The sequence below is a fragment of the Athene noctua genome, chromosome 1, assembly GCF_965140245.1.
Source record: "Athene noctua chromosome 1, bAthNoc1.hap1.1, whole genome shotgun sequence".
Taxonomy (NCBI): Eukaryota; Metazoa; Chordata; class Aves; order Strigiformes; family Strigidae; genus Athene; species Athene noctua.
In genome coordinates, this window is record NC_134037.1 from 41,041,914 (window position 1) to 41,054,634 (window position 12,721).

Genomic DNA, 12,721 nt, shown 5'->3' on the forward strand with positions numbered 1-12,721 from the left:
TGAATTCTAAACAAATTAATAGATTTAACTGCCATTGTACTTAATCAGTATAAAAGTTTTGTAGCTGCAAGTTCTGTAAGTGTCATAACACTACAAAACATCCACAGTGAAGGAAAACAAAGGGCCCATTTTTCCAACAGCCCATCACCAACAAGAATCATAAATGGATCCTGGGCTTCTAACTCTTGCAAGAGGAGAAGGAGCATGAACAGTACTTTTCACCAATACTCTTCCAGCCTCTAATTGTTTTAAACTAAAAAAAAAAGTTCAAGAGCTGGATGCAGTTTCTCCGCAGGTATTCACCCTGAATGTATTTCCTTTTTGTGAATTTGTCCAGTCTCACCTTATAGTTGGGTAAACTTCTAGTATTCATAACGTATTTTGGCAAGGAACGCCACAAATCTACTAACCACTGCAAGAGCTACCACTTTTTATTGTGAACCTGGATCCTACCACCTTCATCTGATGCCTCAGTTTTTGCACTAGAGGAGAGAGGAAAAACCACCCCAGTCTTTGTCCCCTGCCCCCTCATGCTATGCATTATTCTTTAGACTATTATATATCTCTAATTTATCACTTTGCAAAAGTAAGTGTCCTGGCTTACAGAAAATCATAGAATCATTTAGGCTAAAAAAGTCCTTTAAGAGTCCAACTGTTAACCTAACACTGTCAAGTCCACCACTAAACCATGTCCCTAAGTGCTGCATCTACACAGCTTTTAAACATCTCCAGGGATGGTGACTCCACCACTTCCCTGGGCAGCCTGTTCCAGTACCTGACAACTCTTTCAGCAAAGAAATTTTTCCTGATATCCAGTCTAAACCTTCCCTGGAGCAACTTGAGGCCATCTCCTCTTGTTCCATCACTCCTTACTTGGGAAAAGAGACTGACACCCACAGAGTCCATTTTCATATGTAGCCCAGTTTTAACTCCTCTTCCCAAAGCAAACAAGATAGCAGAAAAACATATAGCACTGAGCTTTCTTTTAGAACCTCTCACATGGCAAAGTGTATGCACATTAAGTATTTTGTGTCAAATAACATCAACTCTGTTAACACTGAGCTTGGGTCTCTGAAATCCTAGTCCAGAAACAGTATTCTTCTGTAAATTCCACAAGTACATTAACACTTTAAAGCAGTCTAACACAGAAATATGAAGACCAGCACCTTTTTAAAGCCCCTGAAGCTAACAGTAAGTTTTATCATGCTCTAACCACAAATAAAGGAAGATTAAGAAAGTAACTATCTTTTCCTACAGTCAAGTAAAAGGTTAAGATTGAAAGCACTGCACTTTAACTGTGGCAATATTAGAAAGTATACATAAGTTATACAGTTAACCTATTACATATGCCAGACATCAATGAACTGCATACTAACATTTTAAAAGTAGATAAAGAGGTATCAGCACCTCAACGATTTTGGCTTGTAGCACTTTGACAAGTCACACTTTCATCAAACACTCAAGCTCTTCCCTTCAAAAAGGAAGCTGCCTTATGCCACAAAAACATTATCCATTTTATACCTTTGCTTTCCTCCTTCTTCTCTCTGTGCTTTCCAGGCTCTCTACTGTGTATACTCATCTCCAAACACAGTTAAGAATTAACAAAAACCAAACCAAAACAAAACCTTCAAAAATCATTCAGACTAAGATGTTTACAAGACAGAAGACCACAAAGCTCTCTGCACTACTATTCTCTCTTCTGTGAAAAGACAACACAGAATAGGTAAGTTGTTATATTTATGGTTTTTTCTGGCTATTCTTTGTGTTTTCAGAGTATGGTCAATTTTCCCCACTCCTGTAAAGTGGGGAAGAAAGATGATTTACTGTACCTTCTTGTTGTTTTCGGAAGTGGGACTCAAAATGGTAAGTTCAGGCCTGCTTGGTTTAGGCTTCGGAGATTCACAGGAGTTGATGAAATTCATGATGAATGGCTCCAAATGCTGGCCTTTCTGAAATAAGACACGAGTGACCCATCACTTGCATAATTACAGGAAAAAAAAACAAAAACAAAAACTGAGTTTCCAAATTTTTGACTAGCCTATAAGTTAGTAAGCACATATAATTAGTTACTGAAGTTAAAATGTTAGCAACCTGGAAAACTTACCTCTTTCATCAGCTTTCCTGGAACAGATTTTATAATTTTACCTATAATTAGAAACAAATGAAAACTTTCTGTTATCACTGCCTGATCTTAAGGACATTTTGCTCTGCTACATTTTATATACTCATTGTCTAGTACTTAATTTAAAGATACAACAGTTTTTAAAATCTCTATTTTTTTTAATATGGCACAAAAAAACTACAAGAATAAAGTCTTCCACATATTCAGCTTAAAACTTAGTGCTTAGTACTCTTCAAGAAAAGATACTTAAAATATGAAAAATACAGATGATTATTTGAACGTTAAAAAAAAAACCCTCTAGACCTGCCTTTGTAATTTTCCTAGCAGCTCAAACATAAATAGCTATATAGCACCGTAACAGCAGTAGTTTATGATACCAGTATTGGCAAAATTTTCTGTATTTATGTTCTTCATCCCTCATAAATAAAAGAAATCACAAATACTGAGATTCTCCTCTTTCTCTGAAAAGGTCAGCTAATCTGGAGAGATTCTGGAATCACCCAGTCTTGAAAAGTTTTACAAATTGGACTGACTACAGCCGTGGTCTTAAAAATAAGCTCTTTGTCCTGTTAAGGCTATCAGGATACAGAACAGTAACTCTGAATGCTGAAAAAGTAAAGTGTCTAGAGTTAGTTTTATTTTAAGCACTACCTTTACAGCAATACTTTTCTTATCTATTTGTTATTAAATTTGGAACTTACACCAGAGAGTATGTACAATGATCAAACAATAATAAAATTGCTCATCCCCACAAAAAGCCTTACTGAAATGCCAAGACTTGTTAAAATGATGTTTATGGAAGTGAAGCATAGTCTCAGACTTGAGATGCATGACAGTAAACACCATAATGATAAGCTTTTTTTAATAATTACAGATGGATCTAGAGGGAAGGTCTGAAACAAAATAAAACCTTTTAACTGGAGGATGATCACAAAATCTCATTCAACAATTTGGTAAGCACACTAAGGGAACGGCCACCCCAGCAGGTTCACACCATGACTGGGAGAAGTAGGAATGCAGTGGCACAGTTCAGACATGGCTTTCCTGGACCACGCTGGTGCCAGAACCACAAGTGCTGCAATACACTAAGACAGAATGGTCATTAGGTTGACCATAACAGCTCAGGTCCACTATCCTGAGCCAATTACATTGCAGCCAAGTGTAAAGTCACACTGAAGTTTACCTTTTGGATTTATTATCAACTGTTACCTTAGGCATCAAGAATTTCTCAACCTTTTAATTTCCATTTGGCCTGGCTATATCACACACACCACTGCCTCAAATTCTATTAAGTAGCTCACGTTAAGACTGTTAACACTAGGTAATACTAGAAGTATTAAATATTACAGTTTTCAGATTAAAATAAACAGATTTTAATGAACTAACACCCAAAGGTAGTTTACATTAAGAAATCGTTTATACCATCGCACCTGTAAACACTGACTGACTTTTGCAGGTTTCATTCATGACAATATTATAAGCCTTGTTGAACTATGAAATTTGTTAGATAAAATTTATCACCTGCTGACACAAAAATTCAAAAGCAACCATTTAAACACTTTCTCCCATAATCTCAAAATGTCTTTTTTCTTCAACGATAAAGTATCAGTATATGTCGCTTGCTGAGCTATAATTTTAAGGGCTGTGAAGGAGCTGGGTTCTTACTTCTCACATTCATATCCTTAAAAAAGAGTTAGCTATTCATTACTACTATCATTCAATCACAGTATCTACAGTATTACTATTTGTCAGATAAACATCTAGCATACTACATACCAAGATTCACATCAGGCAACATTTTATCAAGAAACTGAGTCTCTCCTCCATTAGGGGACAGGAAGTCAGCTAAAAGCTGGCTGTTACTTAATTCTGGATGTTGCAGAAGTTTCTTTGTGACAGAAGGAAAGAAAAAATCAGTTTCTCTATAGCAAAAAGATATTCAAAGAGCATTATATTACCATAGATATTGCCATTTGCAAAAGATGTTGGTTTTCAGTCACATGAATCTTTAACAAGTTTTATTTGCCCCCTTGAATCCTCTCTATAACTCAAGTTACTTAGAAACAACAAGAAAAAGAGCAAATATTCTTTTACTAGGTTTATATTATTGCTTTTAGAATATTCTTTGCTCCAAAAGTTTTATACCTGCAGATATTCCTGAAACTCCTCTCTCTTGGATTTTAAGAACTCATAGTTCTTGGGGCCAATAATTCTCTTCGAGGGAAGCTGAGCATCAGGAAACGTACCTAATTAAGATATCAAGGAGATTAAATTATTCTTGTAATGCAGCAAACATTGGTTTAATTATTTTAAATTTCAGCTCAGTACTGAATGATAATCACAGCAGCATTCCAGATGATGGAGAACATACCATGAAATTCCGTTAGCTTCGACTCAAGCACATAAAATTCAAGATACCTCCTGTAGACAGACCAGTGCTCAGGTTCGTGCCCAACTGGGGAAAAAAAAAAAAAACAAACCCCAAACCGTTAAAAATAGTACAAAAAGTTTTATGCCACTTGAGAGACAAATTAAGCAACAGCAAATGTATGTAGATAATTATGGGAAAAACTTCAATGATATTAGTCCTCCATACTGCAGTAAAATAAAATCCCAGCCAGGTAATTAAAAGTGTTAAATTAAAATGCATATCTGGTAGACAGATATGGTACTAGCAAGGAAATTATCACCTCATTTAGGGGATGCCTAAGATCTAAACAATGGAGTGCTGCATAACTTCAAAATTTATTAAGGCTAACCATGTTAGATCTCTCTTCAAACTTTTAACCAAATGATTTACAGAAATACTACTTGTTGAATACAGTCATCCACACCATCAGCTTGCATCCTGATCATTCTTTATTCTGGAAGATATCACTAAATAACTTAAACACTTCCTGCTTATTGTGGAACTATTAGTTTGACTAGCACAAACCTGTGTAGCCCCAGGATGATGCTATTTTCCCCACTCAGTATGGATGTATTGCTATCTAGACATTAAACAACTATCTGCAAACAAGCATGGTTCCTAAGAAGCAAAACATTTTCATTTCTTAAGAACAGTATTTTCAGGTTACACAAAAAGTTATTTATTGTTCATTATTCCAAAGTTCAGACTGAGTGAAAGAAAAATATGCCAAGTGTTTATTAATACGATTCATAGGATCAGTATTTTTGGAAAGATAAAATCTCAAATTTTGGCATGAAGTCTAAATGGAACTGATTTGTGCAAGGAATTAGCTCTCAAACACATTTCCTCAGAATTTTCAAGTCATTATTTTAAAATCAGAAGAACATGATGCAAAAAAACCTGCAACAGCTATCAGAACACAGCACACTAGAATATTCTGAGTTCATTTTAAAATTATCCTTTATTTATCCACAACACTGCATACCTGCCCTTCTATCATTTCTCTCTACATCAATGCAGAACACAGGAATTCTCTCCTTTCTGTCTTTTCTTTCCAAGGAGGGATCATCAAAAAAATCTACATATGGAATGCTAATTTTCCATGCGGCAAGGTTGCGGGGTGTATTTGGGGTGCTAACAGCCTCCTCAGGAGAATCATCTTCCATCACCATAACGCCTTCTTCAATCTGTAAAGATTCAAACATCAAGATCTACAGTTCTATTTTAATTGGTTCAGTCTACCTTTGCAAAACTTACATATGATAATGAAACATAAATTGAGTCTTTAAGCATGTGTCATTAAGTAACAGAAGAACAAAAAACCCATTTCACTAATGGAGCTTTCTTGCAGATTAATTTTGATTTTTAGAGCCACTGCAAATTAATGTGAGGTTAGCAACTGTTAGTGATATCTGAAAGTTTTTATAGCACTTCCAAGTTCCACACCTGATAGTTCAGGGAAAAAAAAAAAAAAAGAGGGAGGCGGAACAGAAATACTAAAGGAGACAGCTGGAAGAATGCCTTAGACACAGACTGAATACTACAGGAAACATCTTGGGTCCAGCAGATTTAGCTGCACTGCATTTACTAGCACACTAGGACCCAAATTGAAGACTAGGTCAGGCCAAGAAGCCATCTGAAACACAGTAAGAGGCAGAAGCCAACAAAGTGCACCAAACTAGCAGGTCTCCCACCCCCACAGCCAAGTGCAATGGAGTATGTTGTGGACACACGAGTCTCATTTGCTCTGCAAGGTGTAACACAACCACGATTGGGATTGAATTATTCCCGCAGCCCATAGCTATTTTAAGCAAAGCCATCGTGAGTATTATTGCATTCCCCATCAGCTCCAGTTTCAGCATCACACTCCCAGGAATAGATGCACCAGAGAGCAGCATGGACCCAATCCTTCCTGGCTGTGTGTAGGGCAGCTTGGGTGCCTGGAGTTCATAAACTCAGACTCCACATTATAAAACATAACACTGATTTTTCCATATGCAAGCTGACCTTAGAAGTGTGCCACGTGAACGCTGAAGAAATCCCTCTGAACTTCAACTGCAGTCCCAGCACCACATCGACATTCAGTTTATGCTCCTGACACCGCTCATCACAGACATGCTGAGCTGCCCACAGGTGATCAATCACCCAAGTACCACACAGCACACCCAATTCTCAAGTCCCCAGCAATGACAAAAGAAGTGCCACAAATCTTTTAGGACCATAAACAGAAAGATCATCTTAAATATTTAAACTGAAAAATTCAAGCTTCAACAGCCACTTGTTTAAAGCTACTTATTTCTCCAAATACTGCTTGTATCAATTCTCATCTTCAGCACACAGAAAAAAGAATAAGAAGAAAATGACGCAAAGAAAATTATTTGGACAAATGAGGAGACAGCATCTGTGAGAAGGAAGGGTAGGGCTGGCCTTAGACTCAAATAGGACTCAAAAATAAAGCAGAATGGAGAATTTGTGGGGAGATTAGCCCTCACCGAACAGGTGCTGAAGAAAAAAGTTCTTGTCTTTTCACAAGTGTAGGGAAGCAGATAAAAAAGAATAGTCCTATTTCCCTAAAAAACTGAAATTGTTTGAATCTAATTCAGCCTGCTGCCGTGCTGCAAGGGCTTCTAAAACACTGCAACCCTCCAGGGTGGTAATGCGCTGCCTGGCAAGGAGCAATGCCCAAGCCCATTGTCCTGCTTCCAGCCTGCGCCTGCCACAGCAGTGGCCAGCCCCTCGCTCTTCCCACCACAATTTACAGAACTATTAATTATGTCAAGATAGGTTAGAATCAAGTAACTTCAAAAGTACGTTGGTTTAGTAAGTCTCACAGAGACTTGAGAGTACTGCCACTTTTTAAAATTAAAATAAGAGACTTTTAACATATGAATTTACAACATGTCAAACTACAGCAAACTGGAAAGCACAAATCCCACTTCCAAGTTCTTTTCCCTCCATAATTTAAAGCCAAATTCCCCTCAAAGGCCAAGCCTAGGTAATTTAACAAGTTTTGCCTGTACTGGGATAATCTAACAGAGTAAGGCAATACTGCATCCCTGAAATAATTCTGGCTGTGTCTGTGCTACAATATTCACATGGTCAAGACTCAACTGCAGCAGAAACATAAAGGTTCAAGACACGTGAGCAATGTGTCCAGTTTTGTTTTGCCCTAGTGTAATACTGAAATGATCTTCAAACTGTTTGCAGTGTGGACACTGTCTTCCAAAGCAGTTCTCTGTAGATTCACTGACTGAATCGCTTCAAAATACCTTTTTGCTTCCACTTACCCAGTTTATTCAATGCAAAGAGAAACCGTGACAGGCAAAAGAGTAGTCTCCGTTGCCATTGTACAGAGACCACACTCAGCTCAGGTGGTTCACAATTTGAGAGCTAAATTACAGGCTATGCTCTTTCACAAAACTAACAAAAATACCCTCAGCCTGGAATGAACAATTTGGGCTCACAAACTGCAGGACAAACTTGCAGCAAAGAAGGAAAAAATAGGACAGATCTGCTCTGAACCACAACAACAGGGTTGTCAGGTAGCTTTACATCTACAAAGTCTTCTGTACGAGGCCTTACCCTCATTTCTCCCCCTTTCACAGGCTTTACATGGTTGTCACCACTGCATAGAAACAGCAGAGCAATGTTCCAGGATAGCAACTCTGAGGCAAAACCAGCTAGTTGAGTTTCTGCAGATGGGGCGGCATGAACTGGGTGCAATTTGCACTCACACCCTCACTCTGTGAGGGCTGAACTACTGGCTGCCAAAATTAACACTTGATTATCTATCCTGACTAAACGTGTATATTTGCATTAGCACTAAATATACAATCTCCACTAGGACCTTCCTGCCAAAATGCAAGGCCTTCTAGAAACACTCAGGCTTATTTGATTCTGTAGCTTTTAACTAAACTAAAGGCATAGGCATAGACTTGATCAAAACTCAACTCTTGTCTACATTTTCTGATTACTTCTTTTCTTAATTTACCATTGCTTGCAGCTCTCATCTCCTACTGTTTATTTAGTTTCATACACTGCAGAGGTAGCACACAGCTTAGAGTAGGTATGGGACAGTCACTTCCTAAACTGCTCATAAAGGGGCCATAACCTCTTCACTCAGCCCTTCTGAGGTCATATGGGATCATCAGCAAAGTTTCACATGTTCATAACCTCTTTTCACAAGATCCCTCACCTGACTTCTAGCCTGTTTTTTTGTAATAACCCTATGTAAATATGCGGGCTTTTCCACTATGACAACCACAGAACCTACAATAACTGTAAGCCAGAAAGCATAAATTTCTGCAGTTTTTAATACTCTTCCTAAACAGATCACTGACCTGTAATAGTTTTAGGTTGTCTCAGTCTCTTTCCATTTGTTTCATCCAACAAAGGCACAAATTCAAGTCTACAGGTCATGTGGCTGCCTTGAGAACAACACCTGTGTTTTAATATGCAGAATCCCTTTTGCTGTATTTAAAAGTCAGCTGAAAAAATTGAGTGTGGTTTCATGGAATTAATATTATCGTGTTAGCAGCTTACAAAGTTGCTACCCAGAGCCACAGAAAGCTGCTAACACGTATTTCTATCTCTATGTGATTTTCTATAGGAAACATCCATTTAGTCTAAGGTTTTAACTGCAACCAACATGACTGTCCAAAAAAAAAAAAAAAGCAAAAGTTCAGTTTCTGTCACAATGCACAAAGAACTCCATTTCACTGCCCTTCTTTACCTTCTATTTACCTTAAATCCACCAAGTTTACATTAACACCAACTACTTAAAATACCTAGGATCTGTGTAGGAGGAAATAACTCTCATATCTTCAGTAAATAAGCTAATCAAAAAGTTTCTAACTCTGTATATTTTACTGCCACCATCTTACAATTATACTGTCATTTCCCAGATCACATTTTTATTTGCCCCAGCGAGCTCTTCATCTGGCCCTGTTATGCCTGCTAGGAAACTACACCTCAGCAGTCACTGTGACAGTATCAGCACTGAATTCTGTATATTCAGTACTCACTCATGAAGTGAAGCCATGGCTCTGTCCAGCTGTTCGGATACACAGTAACCTTACAGTTAGTTTACTGTTTTACAGTTTAATGTTTTCACATTTCTTCTTCCCATGCACACTTACCAACTGAAGGGACTTACTACTCCCCAAAATTTGTCTAAGGTGCTTTTACTAAAGATGTACTATCCTTCCTTCATTTAATGAAGATATATGAGACAGCACTGCACTTAAAACTTTCCATTCTTGCCTAAGCTAAAATAATTTTGTCCATTTGAAAATGTTCCTTAGTAAGGATTAGACTCGATATTGTCTGTCTCTCAATGACTTCAGCAACTTCCCATAAATAACTTCTTGTGCTCTGGCACAAAACCATGATCCTTCTCTGAGCTCCACTGCTTCGATTATACTTTTACTAATACCTCTACTATAGGGGAATTACACTTCAGTGCCTTTTGGCCAGCAGAATCTACAACAGCAATGCTGCAAAATTAACCCATTTTCATTGGAATCTCTCTTCAAAAAGAGAGAAGTAACAGAAACAAGAATTTAACTGTCCAAATAAATAAATTGCAATAGTCCTGCCCCCTTAAAGGCATGACTTACACGAAGATTTGGCCTGTACAGAAGATTTCCCTTTTGTTCTCCTCTTAGAGAAAAAAACAAAAAACAAAAAAACCCACCCAACCTGTCTGGAGTTCTAAGTTGCTGAGTCCTTCCCACCCTCTTCTGAAAACAATTCCGAACAAGGTGAATAATATAAACTCATGTTTTTACTTTTATCTTTAGGGTATGGAAAATGATCTAGCAGTTTATCAAGGTGATAAATCCTTAAATGTTTTATTTGTTAGGAACAGGTACAAGAGGTTGAATTGGCAGATACACTGTAAAAAATACATGGCTACCAATAGCTTCTGACCAATTCCCTCCTTTCCCTTTTTAAAATTTCCCATTTGTCCACCAACTGTGCTTCAGATACCAATGTCCCATGCAAGAATTCTACCATTGGCTCTATTCTTTGCTATTTAGCATGAAACAAAAACATCAGTTCAGGGAGACACCCAAATGAAAAAGGACTATCGGCTCACGATCTTTAAAGAAAATGGTGCATCACAGACCAACGTGACAGCAATTTTTTTCCACTGTTTTGTGATTTTAAGGTCTTGTGGCAAGTTTCAGATGAAGAGCCATGCATGCAGTCCTATGCATACCAGAATTATAAAATGGCATGGTAAATTTTTAGAGAAAAAAATAATTGCTTACAAAAATGTCCGACACTGCTACTTTTAGTACTTCTCCATACTAAAGCAATAAGCTCAGTGGCACACTAACTGGGATTGTGGCCTTGGCTTGTGAATGAGTGCAGGGAAAACAAGGCAACTTAATCAGAAGCCAGCATATGGAAAGCCTGCAGTGAAGGCAGAAACTTAATATTTTCAAATAAGGAAACAGAAAAACTCATCAACAACAGAAGACAAAATTAAGGCTTCTACTCACAAAGTCATCTTCTCCTTCATTTAAGTTATAGTTAGGCAACATAGCTCCTTCCATCGCAGAACTTTTGAATACACCTTTTATTTTGTTGCCTATTCTGCTGATTCCAAACGATTCTCCTCTCTTCTGTGTGGTCCTAGGATTACAGAAGCCAGAGTTCACAACACAAAGCATATTATTACACAGCAGCTCAGTAGGCCGTGCACATCTTTTGCAGATAAGAAAAACAACTAGCCAATGTATTTACAATTCCACTTGAATTGAGATTGATTTGTGGCAAATTTGTTCTCTGATCGATCAGCAAAATTTCTTGATTACAGTTTTAAGATATATGGGATTCCCATATGCTTAACCAGGAGCAAACATTAACACTCTTATAATAGTATCCCAGTAATGCAGGACATAAAATAAACAATTAACTATGCAAAACAATTTTGTTTTGACAGCAGAAACTGTGGTATTGCTACAGGCATGTACACCAAGAAAGTCACTATTTCTGTCCTTTTCCATGTACTCATATTTAAATATTTGTCCACTCTTGCCAAGTACTATAAATGGTGTAATTAGATGCATTTTTTTATATAAACATCCCAGAATTTTACAAGCACGTATGATTCTAGATAGATCTCGACTTTTAAGCATCAGGGACAGACAAAAGGAATGTGCAAGGAACAAGACTGAGCATGAGAGAAAACAGATGCAACTGAAGAATCTTGGCTTGAAGAGCCTGACCGAAAGATGAAGACTTTTAAAGTCTTGCCACTTATGACAGAGCATCCAAAAAGCAACAAGGTATGGAAAAAGAAAGGTAATTGGGCAGAAAGCGCAGTCCTTAGAACAGATTTTATAGCATTCCTGTGCCCTTACACAAGACCTGACACCAAAGATTATTTCTTATATAGAAATGCTAGTAATTCTGGAAAGAAAAATGTTTTTGTTGAATACAGAATCAGCCTGAGGTTACTTATGTTGATCTAATAAATAGTTGATAGACGAGTTAAAAAACACTACAGTGAACTGCAGCATCAAAGACTCAAAAGAGTTTTATGGATTACTGAGATTAAAAGCACAATTAGTACTTTAGAGGACCGGAAAATATCCTAAGTGTTTTTCCTTTAAAACAAAAAATTATTAACTACTGAACAGCAGTACCAACAGAACAGCAGAGATGATCAGGTAACGCATCTTCACCATCCATAAAACTGTGCTGACATCATCAACCACCTACTCAAAATGTGCATGTGTTACTAATGATCTTCCTGTTTATTTTACCCAGACTGTGTACATGACTAAAAATGCATAAATAATCCACTGTTTTTCCAAATCTTTTGCTTCTTCTGTCTCATATTGTCAGCCTCAAAGCAGACAGGCACCATCTATCTTACTTATCTCTGCTAACCAAAGATAAGGTTTCTTGGCTGTTTGTAGTCTAAACCCATGTTTGAACAATTTTACTCAATTTTTAAACAAATTCTTCTACATGTTATCGTGCTGAACTGAACTTTTTCACATTGAGGACCTACCTGAATGCTGTTCAAGAGCTTAAACACCGGGTTACCAAAAGACGTTATTCAGACAAAACTGGACAGCTTTTCTAGAAGGTTAATACTTCAGACCTCTGGCTTGACTCTGGAAGTTTTCATCATTCCTGTGAAAGGCTGTGCAGTTCTCACAATTTTGAGC

The 12,721-nt window shown here is 37.5% G+C and overlaps 1 protein-coding gene across 4 annotated transcripts in view; it reads right to left on the reverse strand.

The window, feature by feature from the left end:
* The window catches only part of SNX14 (sorting nexin 14), a 56,966-nt gene that overhangs the window by 13,534 nt on the left and 30,711 nt on the right, over positions 1-12,721 (reverse strand). For all 4 annotated transcript variants that reach the window (XM_074895983.1, XM_074895985.1, XM_074895984.1 and 1 more), the window contains 7 exons: positions 11,042-11,174; positions 5,518-5,719; positions 4,494-4,577; positions 4,268-4,368; positions 3,899-4,010; positions 2,105-2,145; positions 1,830-1,949 (listed from right to left, as the gene is read on the reverse strand). In XM_074895983.1, coding sequence (XP_074752084.1) covers positions 1,830-1,949; positions 2,105-2,145; positions 3,899-4,010; positions 4,268-4,368; positions 4,494-4,577; positions 5,518-5,719; positions 11,042-11,174 — 793 coding nt within the window. The remainder of the gene's footprint in view (positions 1-1,829; positions 1,950-2,104; positions 2,146-3,898; positions 4,011-4,267; positions 4,369-4,493; positions 4,578-5,517; positions 5,720-11,041; positions 11,175-12,721) is intronic.